At 44.0% G+C, this 19,510-nt stretch overlaps 1 protein-coding gene across 3 annotated transcripts in view; it reads left to right on the top strand.

Annotated features, from left to right (window-relative positions):
* The window catches only part of AKAIN1 (A-kinase anchor inhibitor 1), a 78,077-nt gene extending 59,938 nt beyond the window's left edge, over positions 1-18,139 (top strand). Inside the window, exon 3 of one of the 3 annotated variants that reach the window (XR_009005106.1) lies at positions 16,072-16,211. Coding sequence is in view for 1 of the 3 variants with exons in the window: in XM_007191610.2 (XP_007191672.2) it covers positions 16,072-16,268 (197 nt within the window). In the remaining 2 variants the exon portion in view is untranslated. Of the gene's footprint in view, positions 1-16,071 lie in introns of all 3 variants that reach the window. The other 2 variants (XR_009005105.1, XM_007191610.2) reach the window with 2 other exon arrangements.
* Positions 18,140-19,510: the final 1,371 nt, after the last annotated feature.

Here is a 19,510-nt window from a genome sequence, read left to right as displayed (position 1 = left end):
GTTGTACTATTAGATTTTAAAATAAACTGCCCAGTACATTATGTGATTCACTAAGTATACCAGATGGATCCAAAAGATACTGAGTCATATTGTTCAGCCTGAACACACATATTGATAACATTATCTGCCAGCATTTTTTTTTTAATCATTTGCAAATATTCTACCTGTTAATGCTTCAGAGATTTGGAAGTATGTCTTCTAATTTTCTTACTTCTTAGAATCCATTTTAATTCATATCTATTAACTCCAATCAAGTATTGAAATAAATAGCTTGAAGGCTGCCAAGAAGACAACATGACTTTAACATACAAAGCATTTAAAGCATGTATACGAGAAGGAATTTTTCCATAGATAAGAGCTTCTAACTTGAGAGTGTTTCTGGTCAGTAATGCCTTTGGCCTCGAAACAAAGCAGGCTTTGAGGGTTTTCTCCTTGATTTATTTCCATCTCTCAGTGATCCAAAAATGATTAAAGAAGCAACTCCATTTCCCTCAAAAAAAAGTTGTTTTCTTACATTGTTCAAGAACCTGAGAGCTTTGACAAATTTAACTATAATTAAAGAGGAAAACCCTGGAAATAATACTAATCTCCATAACCCTGGTTGGAGACCAAGAGAGGGGCATAGATGTAGCAACAGTTAGAATTTTGAAATTAATGGGTCAAACCTTGTTGAAGATGAATGTCTGATTAGTGTTTCCCAGAGTGCCGTTGGGATCTGGCCATTAGCTAATTCAGTAAATGGAAAAGACACCCCTCGCACTTGGGGGCTTTTATTATCGGTTTGGTTGTCCCCATTAATTAAGTAAACAGTGAAATGCTCACTTGTCCACTGAATTTCCTCATGCTCCATGGGTATAGACTGAAGGTGAGCATTAAATAATAGGGTGAGCATTAGATAACATCTGAAGCTGCATCAAAGTTACCTGCCGTGATGACTAAATATGTAAATTTCTGAGCCCCATTGGCCACCCTCTTCCCTGTGACGTCACTATAACTACGTGGCTCTGATGATGCCGGGTTTCGGGAACCACCAACCCACCTGAGGGTCAGTGACCTGCCTGGGGCCCGTCACGTCGATCTGACCTTTTCAGTGAAGGATCATCCTCTTTATCACTTTTCTGTTTGTTCACTGTTTTCTGCTGCCTGTGCCATGACTGGGCGACCCTTTTGCTCTTTATGCCCCTAGTCGTGCTGATTTTAGGTCTTTCTAAAGAGAAATCTGTACAAAATGGGAATTTTGAACTTACGGCAGAATTTGAAAGAATCCCTTCAGCCTTATTTGCTATATACCATGATGCAAACACATATTACATTCAACTACTGATAGCATCTGAATATTTATTATAAATTTTTTATCCTCATATTTATGTAATACACCTGGGAAAGCAGTTCTATTGTGATCTCTGTGCAAACCTATGCAAATATGTTATTTTCACTCATTAAAACAAAAATGGCAGCACTTCAAATAATATGTAAATGTGAAGTCTTGAGTCTTAAACTAGTTATAATGTGTCTTATGTAGTTAATTTCTATTTTCCATAGTTTGCTTGCTGGAAGCTTTTTTTTTTTTTTACTATCTACAGTTTCAATCAGATGCATGTCATTTAATTTTATTTTGGGGTAGCTAATTTGCATCCTCAGAGAAACTGTTTCTCTTTTTCTTCATCCCTCCCTCCCTTCCTCCCTTCTTTTCTCCGAATCTGATTCTCAGACCAGATGCTCAGTGTGTTTGCTGTGCTCTGACTTGGAGTTTTGAGGCCGACAGCCAAAGCTCCCTGAGACCCAGGGCGAGACGCGAAATGAGCCCCCGTCACGTGGGTCTAACAACGGTTCCTACCGTCTGGGTTTATTTTCCTTCAGCTTCTTTTTCCTTCTGAAATATCACTGGAGAGAAAAAAAGACATAAAACATCTGATTTTGTTCTTCACTTCCTTTTCTATTTCCAGCCACCTGTTCTCATTTTCTAATTAACCCCAACACAGCAACAAGAGCCAAGATTCTCATGGTTATATAAAAAGGTATAATAAAAGAAAAGCCACGTCTGCTAAAATTTTGCCCTAGGGAAACTCAGCTTCATGGTTGAAGAAGGCGTTCTGTTCTCTCTTTGTCCAATTTGTAGGGGAAGCAATGGTGATTTGCCTTCTCACTCCTCTGCTACAAAAACAAATCAGGTGTTTTTGCGTGTATTGTGTGAGGAGGGCAAGGCTTCCTGTGAGCTCAGAGAAGTCTGGAGGTGGGGTTCGAACCCAGTACCTCTAGGACAGGGGCCCCCTCCGCACAGGCTGATGGCCTCTGAGCACCTGCTGTGAGACCTGATTCATTAGAGCCTGATGTGTGCGGGGTTCAGGGAGTTGATACACGCCTGAAGAGTCTTCATGGCAAACGATTGACCAAGAGGAACAAAATCACGCTTCAACATCTGAAGGGACTTTTCACACCGCCTTGCTCTGAAAAGTATTTGAAACCAAATGGAGGGTGCTGAGAACTGACACGAAGGGGGCTTGTAAGGATGGGAAAGGAGGAGAGAAGGGAGAAAAACAGGCTGATAGGAAACGAGAGAGAGGAACTTGCTGTAAAATTTCAAAAGTCATCATCGGCCTGGTTAGATGTGGCCTAGAAACTGGAGCAGCCTTTCTGATATTCTTACGCCAGGGTGCCTTCTGCACGGAGGCCCAGGCTGATGCCAAAAGGACGTCTCCTCAGCTGTTTCCTCCTGCGCTGGACTCTCATTGCAGTGAAGCAGCAAAACGTAGCAAAGGCGGCCAAGAGCCGGGAATTAGTGGGAGCAGAGAGAGAGGAGAAGACAGAACAGATTGGAGAACGGAAACTGGGCACCCAGTGCAGCAGTCCTTCACCCAACAAATCCTGAGTGTCTGCTGTGAACCAGGGCTGTGCTAGATCCTGGGGTCAGAGGGGTGAGCAGGACAGATGGGGTCTTGCCCTCGGGGGCTGATGGTCTCGTGAGGAAGGACAGACCATTAGCACAGGCCAGGCTGCTGCCAGCAGATGGGTGGTAGGTTCATTCCTGACAGCTGTTCATTCCCTCTTGATGAGAGACTTTCAAAGAGCCGCAGTATAAGGAAGAGTTCTTCTCAGGATTAAGTTCAGAAAACTGAATGCGGCATTGCTACCAAGGGTCAAGTGCCCCATGTTAAAGGTTTTGAATTTTAGACAAAGGTGGACGGCTTGAAATCCATGTAGACCCAAACTCTTTTGCTTTTTGTATTTTAATTTATTTAACAGTCACCTTGGTCAGGGTCCCCAACCGTTTTGGCACCAGGGACCGGTTTCGTGGAAGACAGTTTTTCCTCGGACGGGGGTAGGAGGTGGGGATGGTTCAGGCAGTAATGCGAGTGATGGGGAGCAGCAGATGAAGTTTCACTGGCTCGCCTGCTGCTCACCTCCTGCTGTATGGCCTGGTTCCTAAAAGGCCGCTGACCGGTACTGGTCTGCGGCCCAGGGGTTGGGGACCCCTGACTTTGGTTTCCATTTAAAAAGGTTCCTCTGGCTGCTGTCAGAGGAGCAAGTGGATGGATAAATAAAAGGTGTAATAACAAGACAATGACTTGATGTGGGGAAAAAAAAAAAATTAGGAAGCAAGCCCAGGCGTGTGTTTATGTGGTTTCCATGCTGTGCAGAGGACGAGTTCATCTTTGGGCTGCATTCCGAGCTGCCAACTCCTTGCCTTCTGGAGACCAGGTGACAGCAGGGAGGCGTCATGGAAAGGACTCCTGGCAGGCAGTTCTAATCCCAGCTCAGGGACGTACAGAGTGGGACGCCAGTGAGTGGCTTCACACAGTATCTGGGTCTCCATTTCTCTGCTTAAAAAACTGAGAGACTTGATTCTTTATCCCTGTTCATCTTTTTAAGTCTTAAAATATTTTATGGTCCTTAAAAACCGCGAGAAAGCTTAGACATCACATCCTTCCGGAAGGTGAAAACTTGGCCTGTCTTGTGCGATCCTGGCACACTTAGACATGTAATCAGTGTTTCGTGAGTGACTATTTAGGAGCAGGTAGACTTGAGGATGGCTGCTGGAAGGCTAGTTCCACAGTGCGCCCGGCTTCTGCTCACGTTGCTCCATCAGGAATTCGTTTATAGCATCTGTCTGCCTCTCACTGCTTCTAGCGTCTCTAGGGTGATGTGGGAGCAAGAGGGACCCTGGGGGCCATGGAGCTGTTTCAAGGGACAGGGATGCCGCGCCTGCAGCACACCCTTCCTGTGGCTGGAAGTCACGGTCTCACAGAACTCCTGCAAGTGTTCAAACGTATATGGAGGCCGTGGAGATTAATAACATTTACATTCATCTAAAAGCATTTCTGAATTCATAGCCTCTTTTTGTCTTTGGGTCATGAGGGGCTATGTGAAATACTTTGACATGACAAAGGAATCATCTTCAAAAGGTTGGGAGCTGCTCCTTCAAGGAGAGTAGGAGTGCTTTTACTTTACGTCAGAGGATAGTGTTCCTCTGGTTTTCCTCCTGAGAGTCCTGCAATATACTCCCGTCCTCCAGGGGTGAAGAATGACTGTTGAGAGATTATTTAGACAAGACGTTAAAATCCAATCTTGCACTCAAGACTCGTCACAGCTGGGAATTTGACTCCTTCTTTAGCAGAAAAATGGTGATTGTGAGGATTACGCTGTTTATTTTTAGGGAGGACAGTATGAGAGGGATTCTTCTTCTTCTTTTTTTTTTTTTTATAAGGCCGCACCGTGTGGCATGCAGGATACCAGGGATCGAACCTACGCCCCCTGCACTGAGAGCATGGAGCCTTAACCACTGGACCACCAGGGAAGTCCTTGTTTTTGCTTTTTAAGGATTCCTCCGAAGGCACTCGGAGAGCTGATATCAGTTCCTTCCTTCCTCCCTCCACCCTTTCCGTTTTGAGTAGGAAGGGAGAGCATGTGGCTAGTTCTGCCTAGGAACTCAGAATCTTCTGTTAAATATTTAAGAGATCTGGTAATTCGGTCAAGTAATTTTCATCTGAATGAGGACAGGAAACCTCTGGACTGTATTTCCAGCCGCTCCAGAACTCTTGGGAGGACAAATCTATAAATGGCCTTGTGAGAGTTTCTGTGGTCAGAAAGTACCATGGGGGGGCTTCCCTGGTGGCGCAGTGGTTGAGAATCTGCCTGCTAATGCAGGGGACACGGGTTCGAGCCCTGGTCTGGGAAGATCCCACATGCCACGGAGCAGCTGGGCCCGTGAGCCACAATTGCTGAGCCTGCGCGTCTGGAGCCTGTGCCCCGCGACGGGAGGGGCCGCGATAGAGAAAGGCCCGCGCACCGCGATGAAGAGCGGTCCCCGCACCGCGATGAAGAGTGGCCCCCGCTTGCCGCAACTGGAGAAAGCCCTCGCACGAACCGAAGACCCAACACAACCAAAAATAAATAAATAAATAAATAAATAAATAAGAAAAATCCTTTAAAAAAAAAAAAAAAAAAGAAAGTACCATGGATGTGCTGGTTATTCTTACTGTGTTTGATTAAATAAAACCACAGCCTTGTCTCATGAATCAAAGATTTCCCCTGCCGACAGTCACACACACATTTACACACTCACACATTCACACACTCATACACTCAAAATATTCACCCCCCCCCCAATCCATCCCGGGTCTGCAGCAACCCCAGAAGTGGCCACTAGGGGGAAGCAGAGGCTGCAGAACCGGGCGGTGGGGGGAGCCGAGCCTCGGGGGTGGAGGGAAGGCCTGGGGCAGGGACCTGGCTCCGAGGGTGGGAGGGGCGTCCGCGATCCCCAGCGTCCCCAGGCTGGTTCTGCTTTCTCTTCGGGTCTCGTATGTCGCCTTTTTTAACACCCGCTCTCACATGGTGCTTACCTTTTCTGTCCCCTTGATACCTGGCTCCCATATTTCCGGAGTGGCCATCTGGGCTGTGACCCCACCTACTGTCCCTTGCTGGCACACCCCTGGGACGGGGGACTGCGGGAGCCCACAGTTCTGGCCAGCTGGGTTGGTTTGGTGGCCCTGGGAGGGGAGGACAGGCAGTGGGTGACATGGCCACGCGGGAGAAGTGAGCTGATTAGAAAAGCTGAGAAGAGGGGCAGTGGCTGTCACAGGGTGGTCGGGGGCCCATCTCCCCCTCGCGCCCCCTGTTGTGTGATGTGGATAATGGACTTGTTTTCATTCTCGTGGAAAGTGTCATGCACACCGTAGTCTGGGGACAGATTCTTGGTTTCCCCTTTCCTCTGCATTGCCATTCCCGAATCCCTCCTGCATAGAAATTCTAGAGCTGCTACTGACCGCAAAACACTAGGAACCAGAGGAGTTGGGGTTCCTTCGTCTTTGGGGCGAAAGGAGGGAAACTTGAAGCTGAATTTTGCAGAAATCCATGTGGAGGTCAAAACCGCCTTTTGCGTCTCTCGGAACTCATAACCCAGTCTTGATGGAGTTATTTGCTAGCCAAGTGTTCAGAAAATCAAATACCTGAAGCATTTCCAAGATGGCATTTTTACAAACATTTTTCCTGCCTCAGCTTCCTCAAGTGAAAAGCTTTTTTCTCTTGTGTGTGTGTGTGTGTGTGTGTGTGTGTGTTTCCATGACAAAAACTGCTTAGTTTAAGGTAGCCTGACTTATGAATTTTTTCCTTTATGGTTGTTACTTTTTGTGTCCTGTTTAAGAAATATTTGCCTACTCCCAGCTCATAAAAATATTCTTCTGTATTTTCTTCTAAAAGCTTGATAGTCTTTTAAACACTGTTTTCCTTAAGAGCAGTTTTAAGTTCACAGCACCATTAAGGGGAAGGTAGAGAGATTTCCCAAATACCCCCTGCCCCGCACAGGCACAGCCAGCCCCCTAATCAACATCCCCACCAGGATGGAGTATTTGTTACAGTCAGTGACCCTGCATGGACACGTCATCACCCAGAGTCTGTAGTTTACATTAGGCTTCACTCTTGGTTTTATATTAATACATTCCATGGGTTTGGACAAATGTATGATGACGTGTATCCACCATTATAGTGTCACACAGAATATTTCCACTGCCCTAAAAATCCTCTGTGCTCCAGCTTGTTTTGCTTTTCAAATACAGATATGAAATCCACCTGGAACTGATTTTTAGGCATAATGTGAGATAGTCAAAATTCTTTATTTTCCCATATGAATAACTACTAGGCCCGACCCCATTGCTTGAAAATGCCGTGCTTTCCCTACTCCACTACTGTGTTGTTTTTTCCGTAAATCAGGTGACCCCAAATGTGTAGGGCTGTTTCTAGACTCCTTATTCTATTTTACTGGTCAGTTTTTCTACTGCTATATCAATATCCCACTTTCTTAATTACTATAGCTTCATGACTAGTATTGAGAACTGGCGAAACAGGTCCTGCCTGTTTGTTGTTCTTTTTTCAAAATTACCTTTGCTCTTTTTGGGCAAAATACTCAAATTTGATTTCTAGATTAAAACTGTCTTTTCCTCTTCAAGTTTTATGGGCATGATTCCTTATGGCTTTCCTAAAAAGAACACATGGGAGGCCAGTCATATGGTATAAGTTTAATTATGTTCTAAAATAATGAGATAGCGCTACAAGGGCAAAGCTTTCCAGGACACGGTAAGTCCGTGAGTCACACGTCTGTCCTGCCCACCAGGGTCAGGGAAAGAATTTCCCTTTTTTTCTCTTTCCAAATTCCAGCTGTCTTTCAAGGCCTGCTCCAAAGCCGCACGTTCCCACCTGGATTACATAACTCCCCTCACACTTGCCCAGCCGCCCTGCATGGCACAGATCTGGTGATGATGCAGTGTTACTCTCAGGAAAAGACCCGACGCCTCCCAGCCTCCCAGGACCTCCACCGTCCGGGCTGGACCACTTTCCACAGCATCTCCCGTTTCCCCCTCCCCCCGTGGTACCCAGCCTTCAGGTTCCCACAGGGCTCTGCCCCACACACTCCGGGGACTTTCCATTTGGGTTTGATCTTTCTGCCTCTGCGCAGTTCTTCGCTTCTTGTTCCCACAGCCTTCCTTGTGTGGGCTGATGCCTTGTGAACCCTTCAAGTCCTCCATCTGGGCATCCTTCCCTGGCCCCCAGACTACATCAGCTCCCCTTGTAATATGCTCCCCCTTCATGGTGTGCGTCGCAGCTCAAAATTATAAACCTAGTGGATGATTTGATCGACGCCTGACTCTTCCACTAGATTCTAAACTCCAATAAGGCGGGATCCAGGACTCATCCTTTTTCATCTCTGATATCTAGCCTAGTACTTGTCACATAGCAAGTGCTCCGTAATTCTTCTGTGAATGAATGCATGCGTGAATGAAACACTTTGGCCTCGTGGCCTACGTTACTCTTCACAGCACCCTGCGTGCAGATGCTCTATAAATATCTTTCTGATTCATCTTACCTTGTTCTATAGGACATTTTAATAACGAATTCTGTGTAGTTTGTAAGAGTAGCTTGCCACGTTCTGAATTGAGAGGCCTGGCCATTGCAGGCAGAGTCAGGGTGATTCTTCAGGCCCCGTACTTGGTTTGATAGGGGTGGTAGTGGTAATCAAATATGACTTAGAGGTGTCCCCCACCTGCCATACCTGTCTTGCTTTCCATATCTCAAGTCTACCTTTTGGAAACCCCTGGGAATTCATGTCACTTCATCTTGCTCAGTGGCAAAGCAGGGCAGCCAGGAGGGCTTCGTTGGCAGTTGGCCTAGATGAGTGAGAGCTAACATCTGGTCCATCATGGAAAATTCCTGTAGTTACAGAGCTGGAAAATAGACTATCATTCCATTAATAAAGGGATCAGAATTAGTTATTGTTCTCTGTGCTTCATGTGCTAGTCATTGATGAATGATAATCCTGTCTTTATAGTCTCAGGCAGTCAGAGGGGAAGATAAAATGTATGCTCCCTGGTCACCATCAGCAGCGCTGCGTTGGAGGGAGGGGGCAGGCTGTGGTGGTCGAGTCCCATCCTGTCCTGATAGGGACGTCTGCAATTTGCATATTTAGTGGGGAGAGGCAACAGCTAGAGATGCCGCTTCTGATACAGCCTCTGCCTCCCCCCACCCCGTATGACCAAGGGAGAACCACTAATTGGATTCTGCCTCCAAAATGGGAACACTGACCTTTTCTCAAATCCACCAAACTGGAGTGTAATAGGGTTAATGTCATAGAGGTAAGTGACACTTAGGTTCTTAGGGGAAAAAACAGTGTATACTTTTATCAGGAGGACCTTCCTGTGGTCCTTAGAAGCATGGTTTTAATGGATATAAATAAGGAATTAAGACCAGTTATTAACCACATTGCAGTGGAGGTCCTCAGTTGCCTTCCGGGGCTGGGGCAGGTGGAACAGCGGGATCTGAGGGCGGGGTGAGCCGTGGGGCGCAGGGAAGCACGACCACAGGGATGTCTGAGTGTGTGTGGTGGGGGGCGGGGAGTGGGTTATGATTCAGGGTGGAAAGACGCTGAAGACAAATTAGGTTACATCCCATTCTTGATTTCAGTGTGTTTATATTGGGCATTTTGAGTTTAAAGCTAATTAAATCGATGCATCATCTTTTGTGAAATACCAAAAGGATATGGTAAACACCAATTAGGCTAGAGGACGTTTACATCATTTAACACTAGGCAATTGGCCATCTAAAACATGTAAGGTGATTCATTAATTTCAAGTAAATTTAATGCATGTAATTAAATGGCAAGACTCTGAGGGTTTCTGTGGCTGGCTCTGCCTTCCGCCCAGTGCAATGCACTTCTTCACACTTACTTATATTCAGGGTGTCCACCGGGATGTTCTCTAAGACCTTATCCTCCTACGTGAATGCCAGAGGAGCACCAGCGAGTTGTTACACTGGATGCGTGCCTGCTTCCTCCACCCTCACCAGCACCCCGTGCTCTGCCCCCCAGGGGGCCTGGGTGGTTCCTTCCTGTGTTCCACCTCTTGATCCAACCTGATTGGGTCAGAATGAGCCCCAGGCGTTCAATCGATGGCCTGGCATGAAAGTCCTGTATCTCAGGGATGATGGTGGTTGAGTCGTTCATATTCTTGCACAGGAATTTCAACTGAAGAAATGGCCAGAATCAGGCAGTTGCAAGTAGAATCTTAGTTGAAAGGTTCTCAGAGAGAAGGCAGTGTGCAAAATCACGAAGCACTACAGGTCATGAATAAGTAAAAGCCATGAAGTCAGGGAGTCAGGCTGGAAGAAAGGGAGAGTTGTTAGTTGGAAGCAACTGATGGAGAGTTGAAACTCTCTAACAGCAGAGAATAATCTAGATAATCCAATCACTGGAGCTATATTGGGTTATTACAATTTCTGAACTGAAATGTAAGACTCAGCCGACCATTTCCATGACGTCTGGCTATGACATGTGTATCCCAACAGTAACACCCCCTACCCCGCCCCCCCCCCAAAAAAACTTAAGGAAGCAGAAGGAGAGTATCTTTCCTTGCATGCCAAGGAATCTAACACACAACATGTATCTGAGGTTTATGTAACTTTTTTCTTTCAGTTTTATTGAGATATAATCGACATACATCACCATAAAAATTTAAGGTGGATAGCATAACGACTTGACTTATGTATATTGTGAAATGGTACCTACAATAAGTTTAGTTAACATCAATCATCTTGCATAGATACAACGAAAAAAAAAGAAGAGGAAAAAATTTTTTTCTTGTGATGAGAATTTTATGATATATTCTCTTAGCAACTTTCAAATATATATTTGAAACTTTCAAGTGACAGCTATAGTCATTGTACTGTACATTAAATCCTCAGTACTCATTTATCTTATAACTGGAAGTTTGTACCTTTTGGCCACCTTCATCCAATTCCTTTTTTTTTTTTTTAATTAATTAATTTATTTATTTATGGCTGTGTTGGGTCTTCGTTTCTGTGCGAGGGCTTTCTCTAGTTGCGGCAAGTGGGGGCCACTCTTCATCACGGTGCGCGGGCCTCTCGCTATCGCGGCCTCTCTTGTTGTGGAGCACAGGCTCCAGACACGCAGGCTCAGTAATTGTGGCTCACGGGCCTAGTTGCTCCGCGGCATGTGAGATCTTCCCAGACAAGGGCTCGAACCCGTGTCCCCTGCATTGGCAGGCAGATTCTCAACCACTGCGCCACCAGGGAAGCCCCCATCCAGTTCCTTCACCTCCCATCTCCCACCTCTGGTAATCACAAGTCTGATCTCTTCTTCTATGAGTTTGAGTTTTTTGTATTTTGGTTTCTTTTAGATTCCACATATAAGTGAGATCATATGGTATTTTTCTTTCTCTGCCTGACTTATCTCACTTAGCATAATGTCCTCAAGGTCTAGCCATGTTGTCACAACGGCAGGATTTCCTTCCTTTTTAATGGCTGAATAGTATTCCATTGTGTGTGTGTGTGTGTGTGTGTGTGTGTGTGTGTGTGTGTGTATGTGTGTATCTCACAACCTCTTTATCCCTTATCTGTTGATGCACCCTTAGGTTGTTTCCATGTCTTGGCTGTCATGAATGATGCTGCAGTGAACATGGGGGTGCAGACATCTCTTCAAGATACTGATTTCATTTCCTTTGGATATGTACCCAGAAGCAGAATTGCTGGATCATATGGTAGTCCCATTTTTTATTTTTGGAGGGACCTCCATACTGTTTTCCATAGTGGCTGCACTAATATGTAATCCCACCAACAGTGCACCAGGGCCCCCTTTTCTCCACATCCTCGCCAACATTTATCTCTTGTTTTTTGATGATAGGATTCTCACAGGTATGAGGTGATATCGCACTGTGGCTTTGATTTGCATTTCCCTAATGACTAGTGATGTTGAGCATCTTTTCATGTAGCTGTTGACCACTTGAATATCTTCTTTGGAAAAAATGTCTGTTCAGCTCCTTTGCCCATATTTCAGTTGGATTACTTGTTTTTCTGCTACTGAGTTGTATGAGTTCTTTATATATTTTGGATATTAACCCTTTTCAGATATATGATCTGCAAATGTTTTCACCCATTCTATAGGTTTCCTTTTCATTTTTGAAATTTTCATTTTTCATTTCTTTTGTTGTGCAGAAGCTTTTTAGTTTGATGTAGTCCCACTTGTTTATTTTTAATTTTGTTGCTTGTGCTTTAGGTGTCATAGCCAAAAACTCGTTGCCAAGACCCTTGTCAAGGAACTTTTTTCCCTATGTTTCCTTTTAGGAATTATGTGGTTTCAGGTCTTATATCTAAGTCTTTAATCCATTTTGAGTTAATTTTTGTGAGCGGTGTGAGATAGGGATCTAGTTTCATTGTTTTATATGTGAATATCCAATTTTTCCAGCACCATTTATTGAAGAGACTGTCTTTTCTCCATTGAGTATTCTTGGCTCCCTTGTCAAATATTAGTTGACCGTATATACATGGGTTTATTTCTGGGCTCTCTATTCTGTTCCACTGGTCTACATGTCTGTTCTTATGCCAGTACCATACGGTTTTGATTACTGTAATGTTTATAGATAGCTTGAAATCGAGAAGTGTGTTGCCTCCCACTTTATTCTCCTTTCTCAGGACTGCTTTGGCTATTCAGGGTCTTTTGTGGCGCCATATGTAACTTTTTGTTTTGCATTTATTCTCTAAATGCTCTGAGTGGCTTTTACCCTCATCTTCATCCTTCTCTTTCTCTGTTCCAGCTTGTTGCAACTCTTTTTTGTCCCACATCCTCACGGTAGATAGATATTCCTGACCCAGAGCAAAGTGGTAATGAGGGCAGTTAAGGTTATACCAGCCTTGCAAGTCACCAAAGGGATGCTCCAGACACAGCATCATGCAGACTGCCTTTGACTTTTTAGTCAATTTATCTTCATAATGGACGTGGACCATTTTTAAAGTCTTTATTGAATTTGTTACAATATTGCTTCTGTTTTTTTTTTAATGTTTTGGCTTTTTGGCCGTGAGACACGTGGGATCTTAGCTCCCCGACCAGGGATGGAACCCACACTCCCTGCACTGGAAGGAAAGTCCTAACCACTGGACCGCCAGGGAAGTCCCCATGGATGGACGAGGGGAAGACGATTTAGCTCAGATATTAAGTCACAGCTAAATTTAGAGTCGATTTTCTTCTCTTTCTCTCTCTCTCTAAGAAATCAGCTTACTCTTATCCTTAGATTCTTCCTTCCTCCACCCAAAGATTGAAAAGTAGCTTCACACTAGGGACTTTTTAGAGTAAACACAGATCTGGTTTGGCTAAGATACTCTTTCCAGGAGCAAACATGGACCTTTTGAACTTTTTTTGTTTGTCCACACCCTTAGGCTATTTGCTGGTCGTAGCCAGAGCTCCCTGAGGATCAGGGAGTGCAAGTGTATATCCTCCCTCTTTTCAATTTAGCCTTGCCCTTGCGTGGAAGTAATTGCGTCTTTTTTTTAAGCGATAGAACCTCCCTGAGTTGTAGCTGGACATACGGCTACCCGGTTGAAGACTGTATTTCATAGTCGCCTGTGTGGTAGGTGTGCGCACATGATTCAGTTTCCCGCCATAAAATGTGAGCAGAGTGATATTCACAGGGTCTATGGCAATTCCTCAGAAGGAAATGACCTGCCCTCCCTTTTCTCTTTGGCGTCCTTCCAGCCCCAGATGGGATCTTGGTTAATAGGCTCCACCCCTGCAGTTGAGGGCAGAGTAATGAGAGGGAAGGGAGTGGACTCTTGAGAGAACCTGGTGGAGCAGGACCACCTACTCGCAGGAGAACCCCTGGGCTGTTACAGGAGAGAGCAGGCAGCCTCTCTTCCCGTGTCAGCTCTTCTATGTTTGAGTTTCTCTGTTACAACTGCCCAGTCTATACCCCAGCCAGTACACAGTGGTGGACACTAAGTGCTCAGGAACCTCACTGAGTGATGAATAGGTGTTATGTCACTTGATCTTCTAGCAACCACCCCTAAATAGATACTACTTGCCCATTTTACAGATGTGCAAACAGACTTAGAGAGGCGAGGTGACTTGCCCAAGATCACATGGCTGTAAGTGGTAGAAGGAACTTGGACTCGGCTCTGAAGTGCTTCAAAACACGTATCCTTAATTGCTGTGCCCTCGCGTCTCTTGATATTACTGTTCACTCTTTTTCTAAGAGAATATTCGAAGTATTCTTCTCTGCCAATTTAAAGTTTCACTATGTTACAGATCGCGACTCTGGGCTCTACTGCTTCTCTGCTTGGTTTGGTGTAGATTGCTCATTTTTTTTTTTTTTTTTTTTTTTTTTTTTTTTAGATTGCTCATTTTATTCTGCTGTTTTTGGGGGGTGGGGGTGGGAGCGAGGATCATCCTTCAGTTTTGAATAAATTCATTTTGCCTCATTCATTGGATTGTAAATCCCTCAGGGGATAGTGCTAGTGACACATGCTGAGTAAATGACAGTTACACGTCTAAAGAGAAAAGATATGTCTGGTCTTCCGGAATGATGCAGTATTCTCTTGGGTGATGTTTCCCTCACGGGTGTATAAATTCTGTTGTTAATCAATCAATCCTGGTGAGAACCAGCCCCCATTTAAAATACAGTTTTATGGCAGAATATTTGAATAGAGGAAGCATTGGAAGAGATGATTTTGAATAAGGAGTCGTGCCCATTCTACTTATTGTTCTAAATATAAGCAGGTGGGGTTTTAAATTTTCATAATGGCACTTCAGCCAGATGTTAGATTCATGATCATTCTGCCACGTATGAGTTCGTGTGAAGTTTGCTGCATGGTTAAAGAAAGTTCAAAATAATAGTGCTTCAAATAAGGTGTATTATTTTTTTTTCTAACATGAAAAAGTCTGGAGGTGGGCAGCTGAGGACTGATATGGTGGCTTCTTGGTCACTGGATGCTCAAGCTCCTTCTCACTTTTTCCTCCCAAATCCCTGAAAATGGTTTCCATTCTAAAGGTTCCCTCCTGGTTACCAAGAGCCCTGGTAGAGACAACCATTGTTTCAGAGTTGCAGGCTGTAGGATGGGGAGGGGGCAAAGGGCCTTTACCTTCCTTTTCCCTCTTAAAGACCTCTTCCAGAATTTTCACTAAATGAACCTCCACCTCACTGGTCAGAACCTAGCTCTACCTAGTTACAGAGCTGCCCAAGTAGAATCAAGGTTTTGTGTTGTTTTTAAGGAAGAAGGAGAAGACTCAATGTTGGGTAGACTGCCTGCCTTCTAATTAGAAAATTCCCGCCATTCTAGATCAGGGGTGGCGAACTGTGGTCCATGGGCCGAATCTGGCCTGCAGCCTGGTTTTTAAATTTATTTTTATTTCTTATTTTTAATAGCTCATTTCAGGTTACCACAGCAGAGCTGAGTATTTGTTACAGAGACTGTAGAGCCCACAAACCTAAAATATTTCCTGTCTGTTCCTCATTAGAAAAAGTGTGCCAACCCCTGTTCTTCTAAATCATGGGGGATGGACTCTGAGGAATGAATGGTTTCACTCCTTGGGGTGCTATTCCAGGAGCAGCATGGAGCTTAATATGAATTCAGTAATAATCTGTTCTTCTCCAGCCCCAAGTGAAGTTATATCCATTAAGCATATGTTTGCCTGCAAGTACCGTAAAACCTGACTAATGGCAGATGAAACAAAAAGAAGTGTATTTATCTTGGATACAAAGAAGTCCAGAAGTACGTGGTCCAGGATTGGTACAGATGCTGAATGATACTTTCCAAATGGGTTCTTTTTTTTCCTCCCCAACCATGCTGAGAATGCTGTCTTCCATCTCATGCTTATTGTAAGACGGCTACAGCGCCTAAAGGTGTAATGTCTGCATCCTGCATAGGAAGAAAGGGAAGGTGCCAAAGGGGGCATGAGTCCATCCCCTTCCGAAAACTTTCCCAGGGTCCTCATTGGCCAGGACTATGTCTCATGACCACCGCTAGCAGCAGAGGATGCTGGGATGATGAGAATAGAAATTGGGCGCATCGCTGGGGCAGACACATGGAGATTGTGTTGGAAAGGGAGACGTGGAGACAAGAGTGGTGTGTGCTGTGTAGGGCCCCCCGCAACTAATGTGGGTCCCTCTAGAGATATTACCTTTGTTAGAGTCTCTCCTTTCCTACCTGCCTTTACCTGTCGCTGTTCCCGAAATTAATTAATTAATTAAGATTAATTAATTAATCTTGTTCTTTTCACTTCCCTTTCGTATTCTCGGCTAGGTGAGAAACCTGGAAGTGAGCCTGAAGAGGCGAAGCTGCAGATCGCCAGCAAACAGATCGTGCAGAATGCCATCCTGCGGGCTGTGCAGCAGGTCTCCCGGGAGAGTCGGCAGAGGGAAGCCAGGGCTGGCGACACCCCCCGGGGCAGCTTCCGGCCGGGCGCGGGGGAATTAACCAAGAAGCATGAAAAGAAGTAACACGGTGGATGGGGCTCTTGTCACACGCTTGGTTTCCAGCCTTTTTTTAGTATAGGATGCGTTGCCAAAAATGTTGCAAGTAAAGCAGACCAAAGTGTCATCGACACCTAGCAGTAGGATGAATTCACACTAGGCCTTGGCCGAGAAGCACTGTTCTGAAAAAGTGCATTAGATGATTCTGTTTATATTAAGGCAGTGCCTCTGAAACGTAGTCGAGCCAAACATGACACTGTCATTGCAAAAGTAGTTTTGCAGCACAATTCATTTCTAAAGTTCTTTTTTTTTTTGAAAAAATGATTCCCTCTTGTTAATTTACTTTGGCCTTGTATGCATTCTGTCTGTGACCTTAACCAGCAGTTCTTTCTGCTGAAACACCCAGTGCTGTGCTGTGATCTTTAATATTTAAACAAGACGTGCTGGAAAGGTAAAGGAATGGTGTTACAGTCCTCCTCAAATATGGAATTGAAGGCTTTACTAAAGTGGGTTCAGGTCCAAGATCATATTAAGCAAAGGCAAATTCTAAGTCCCTCAGGATCTTCCCAAGGCATGTATTTATATATATGTTTTTTTTAAAAAGGAGGAACCCAGCTCTTCCAGAACTCAGTCTCAGTTCTCTCAGTTGTTTGATAGTTAATGTTTCCTCTCTGTGCAGAAATCCTTGGGAAATATTATGGATTTCTTTTTCCATTTCAAGATGAAAATAAGACAGGTGTATCTAAATGCATGAGTCGCCAATGTCGGCAGCCCCTTGAAGAGCAGCTGGAGTTGTAGATTCCATCCTGGAGATATCCTAGGGTCAGCTTATGGGGTGCAGGGTCCTTGGAAGGAGCTCTGGGGACTTATAAATGCTGTGTTGCCATCAGACTGTGCATTTGCACTAGTACCTTGCTAATAGGAACTTTTCTTTTCCCATCTACAAATTAGATTTTTTTTTTGAGATTATGAAAATCATACATATCAGGAATGAATGACACATAAAATGGGAAAATCATTTCCTCAACTGAAACGTGAAAATCCAGTGGGATCAACAAAGCGACCATGCTGTGAAAGCAGTGATGGGAACATATGTGTGTGAATGAATAAAGCCATCTCTGTTGCAACAGAATGACTTCCGCTCCACTCCCATGTGGGTACCGCACAGCTTTCTGTGTCCTTAGAGTCCCACTTCCTGGGTGTCCCAACAGTTACTGAGTTGATGCTACTGGGAACATATGAAGAATTTGACCTTTGTTAGAAACTTTTGGGCTTCAGAGTATCAATGTCTACATTTGATAGTTTTTTAAAAAGCAAAAGTATCAACATATGAAGTGTGACTGATATTAAGACATACTTCTAAAATTCCAATATGTTACACTTTCCAGAATGGATACTATTGAGAAATAAATGAAAACAATCTCTTATCAGTTCTGTTAGACTGTCTCACACCATGTACAGGTGGAATAAATTCACAGGGAGAATGTCTGTGGGAGGGAGCAGAGGGGTTAACATTTAAGTATGGTTTATTCATAATTTTCTTTAAGTAGTACTCATGACAATTGAAGAATGAGTTTAAGTTGACCTGAAGTCATATAATGGATGTGATATAATTGTACAGCCTAGAAAATAGGAATGAAGGTATTAAGGGAAATTATTCAGGTGTACCTACAAATAACAAAATAAACCCAATGCTTGTAGTTTGCAAGTGATCTGGCACTCTGTTTACTGAGATGTCTGGATATAACCAGCCTTGGATTTTGCTGCCGTATGTCAGAAACACATAAACACGTTCTCTTTCCTCTCTGGTGTGTCTGTGCTACTACGTTGGGGATCTTGGAGAATATCTGATTAACCTCTGTATCTAAATGTTATTTATAAATAAAATATATCCAGCTTTGAAATACGTTGTCATTTATAGCCAAGTTTTCTTTGCCCTACTCTTTGGCTCCTTTCACATGGGGCCACGAGGCATCCCAAGGGTGTTCCAAACCTCTAGATCTCGTGACCCTGAAAGCACTTCTTAATAGGCCTTCACTGTCACTGTCTGAGGACAGCTGTGGGATGGGGGTTCCTGAGGCTTGAGCAGAAAAGGGTGTGTGCTAAGAAGTGGCCTTTTGATCTCAGGAAGTAAAGGTAAGTAGATGGGGGAAAGCTGAGTGTCTTTCATGATCTTGTGAGATGGAAAGTCTCCAGCAAGGAACAGAGATATTGATAAGTTCTTGGAAGGAGAAAAGAAAGTTAATCCCTGCACTCGACAGGTAGGTGCCGCATTGGCAGAATCCTAAGAAAACTCAGCCATAAAAATAAATGCATCTGTTAAACTCCTCCTTATATCTGTCTTGGTATAAAGTTACGGGGTTTTGAAGGGGCCGACAGAACTTCTTTCGGTGTAGGATCAAGGTGGGCTTCCCTTTGGTTATTACACGAACCAGCACAGAGCTTTTGGTTTTAGGAATTAGTGGGAACATGTATTTCATGCCCTTTACCTTCCTGGCTTAACAGATAGTAAAATGCACGTGGGCTTCCCAGCTCTGCGTGTTCAGCTGTTTGTCTTGGGCTTTGCCTGTCCCTGGGGTGGAACTGGAGACAAATTCTTTTCTGCTGCTTTGTTTTTCTGTAGTCACCTACCCAGCGTGAAGAGTGTTGTGAAAAGAACTCACCGCTTCATCCTTGTTTCTCTTTTTTCTCTTTTAGCTGCTTAGTCTTCCTTTATGGTGTGGTTTCAGGTTACAAATAAATGAATCAACATTTAAAGATAATCACTGAACTTATGCCATTCAGGCTATATTCAAGGTCTAAGGTCTCTATAAAAAAACTACAAAAAGGAGGGAATTTTACATTTATCCACAGTAACAACTCTTCTAAGTAAAATACAGTAGAGAATAAAATCTCTGAAAAATCTGGTAACTAGTTCAGCAACTCTAGTACCCAAACTGGTAAAGAAACTAAATACTCCAGTTTGAGTAATTTGTCAAGTTTATGTAAAGAGAAAGTAGAAAATACAATAATAATATCAGCTCTCTTGAGTGTGAGAAAGTTTTCTGAAATATATGACTACCCATTAACTCGCGTATCTCATTGTCACAACTTCACAATTAAGGTGTAGCCGGGAAGATTTTATTCTCCTTTTGCAGAGAAAGTCACACTGAATCTCAGGGTAAGTATGAAAAGTGAGTACTATTGGGTGTAAGAATACACGCATCAACATCACTGATCTTTGTGGGCATATGCATTAGCTAGGGAGTGTAAGAATATAAATTCCAGGG

Source organism: Balaenoptera acutorostrata, chromosome 13 (genome assembly GCF_949987535.1).
Source record: "Balaenoptera acutorostrata chromosome 13, mBalAcu1.1, whole genome shotgun sequence".
NCBI lineage: Eukaryota > Metazoa > Chordata > Mammalia > Artiodactyla > Balaenopteridae > Balaenoptera > Balaenoptera acutorostrata.
Note: the sequence above shows the minus strand (reverse complement) of the source record. Positions and strands in the feature narration are given on the sequence as shown.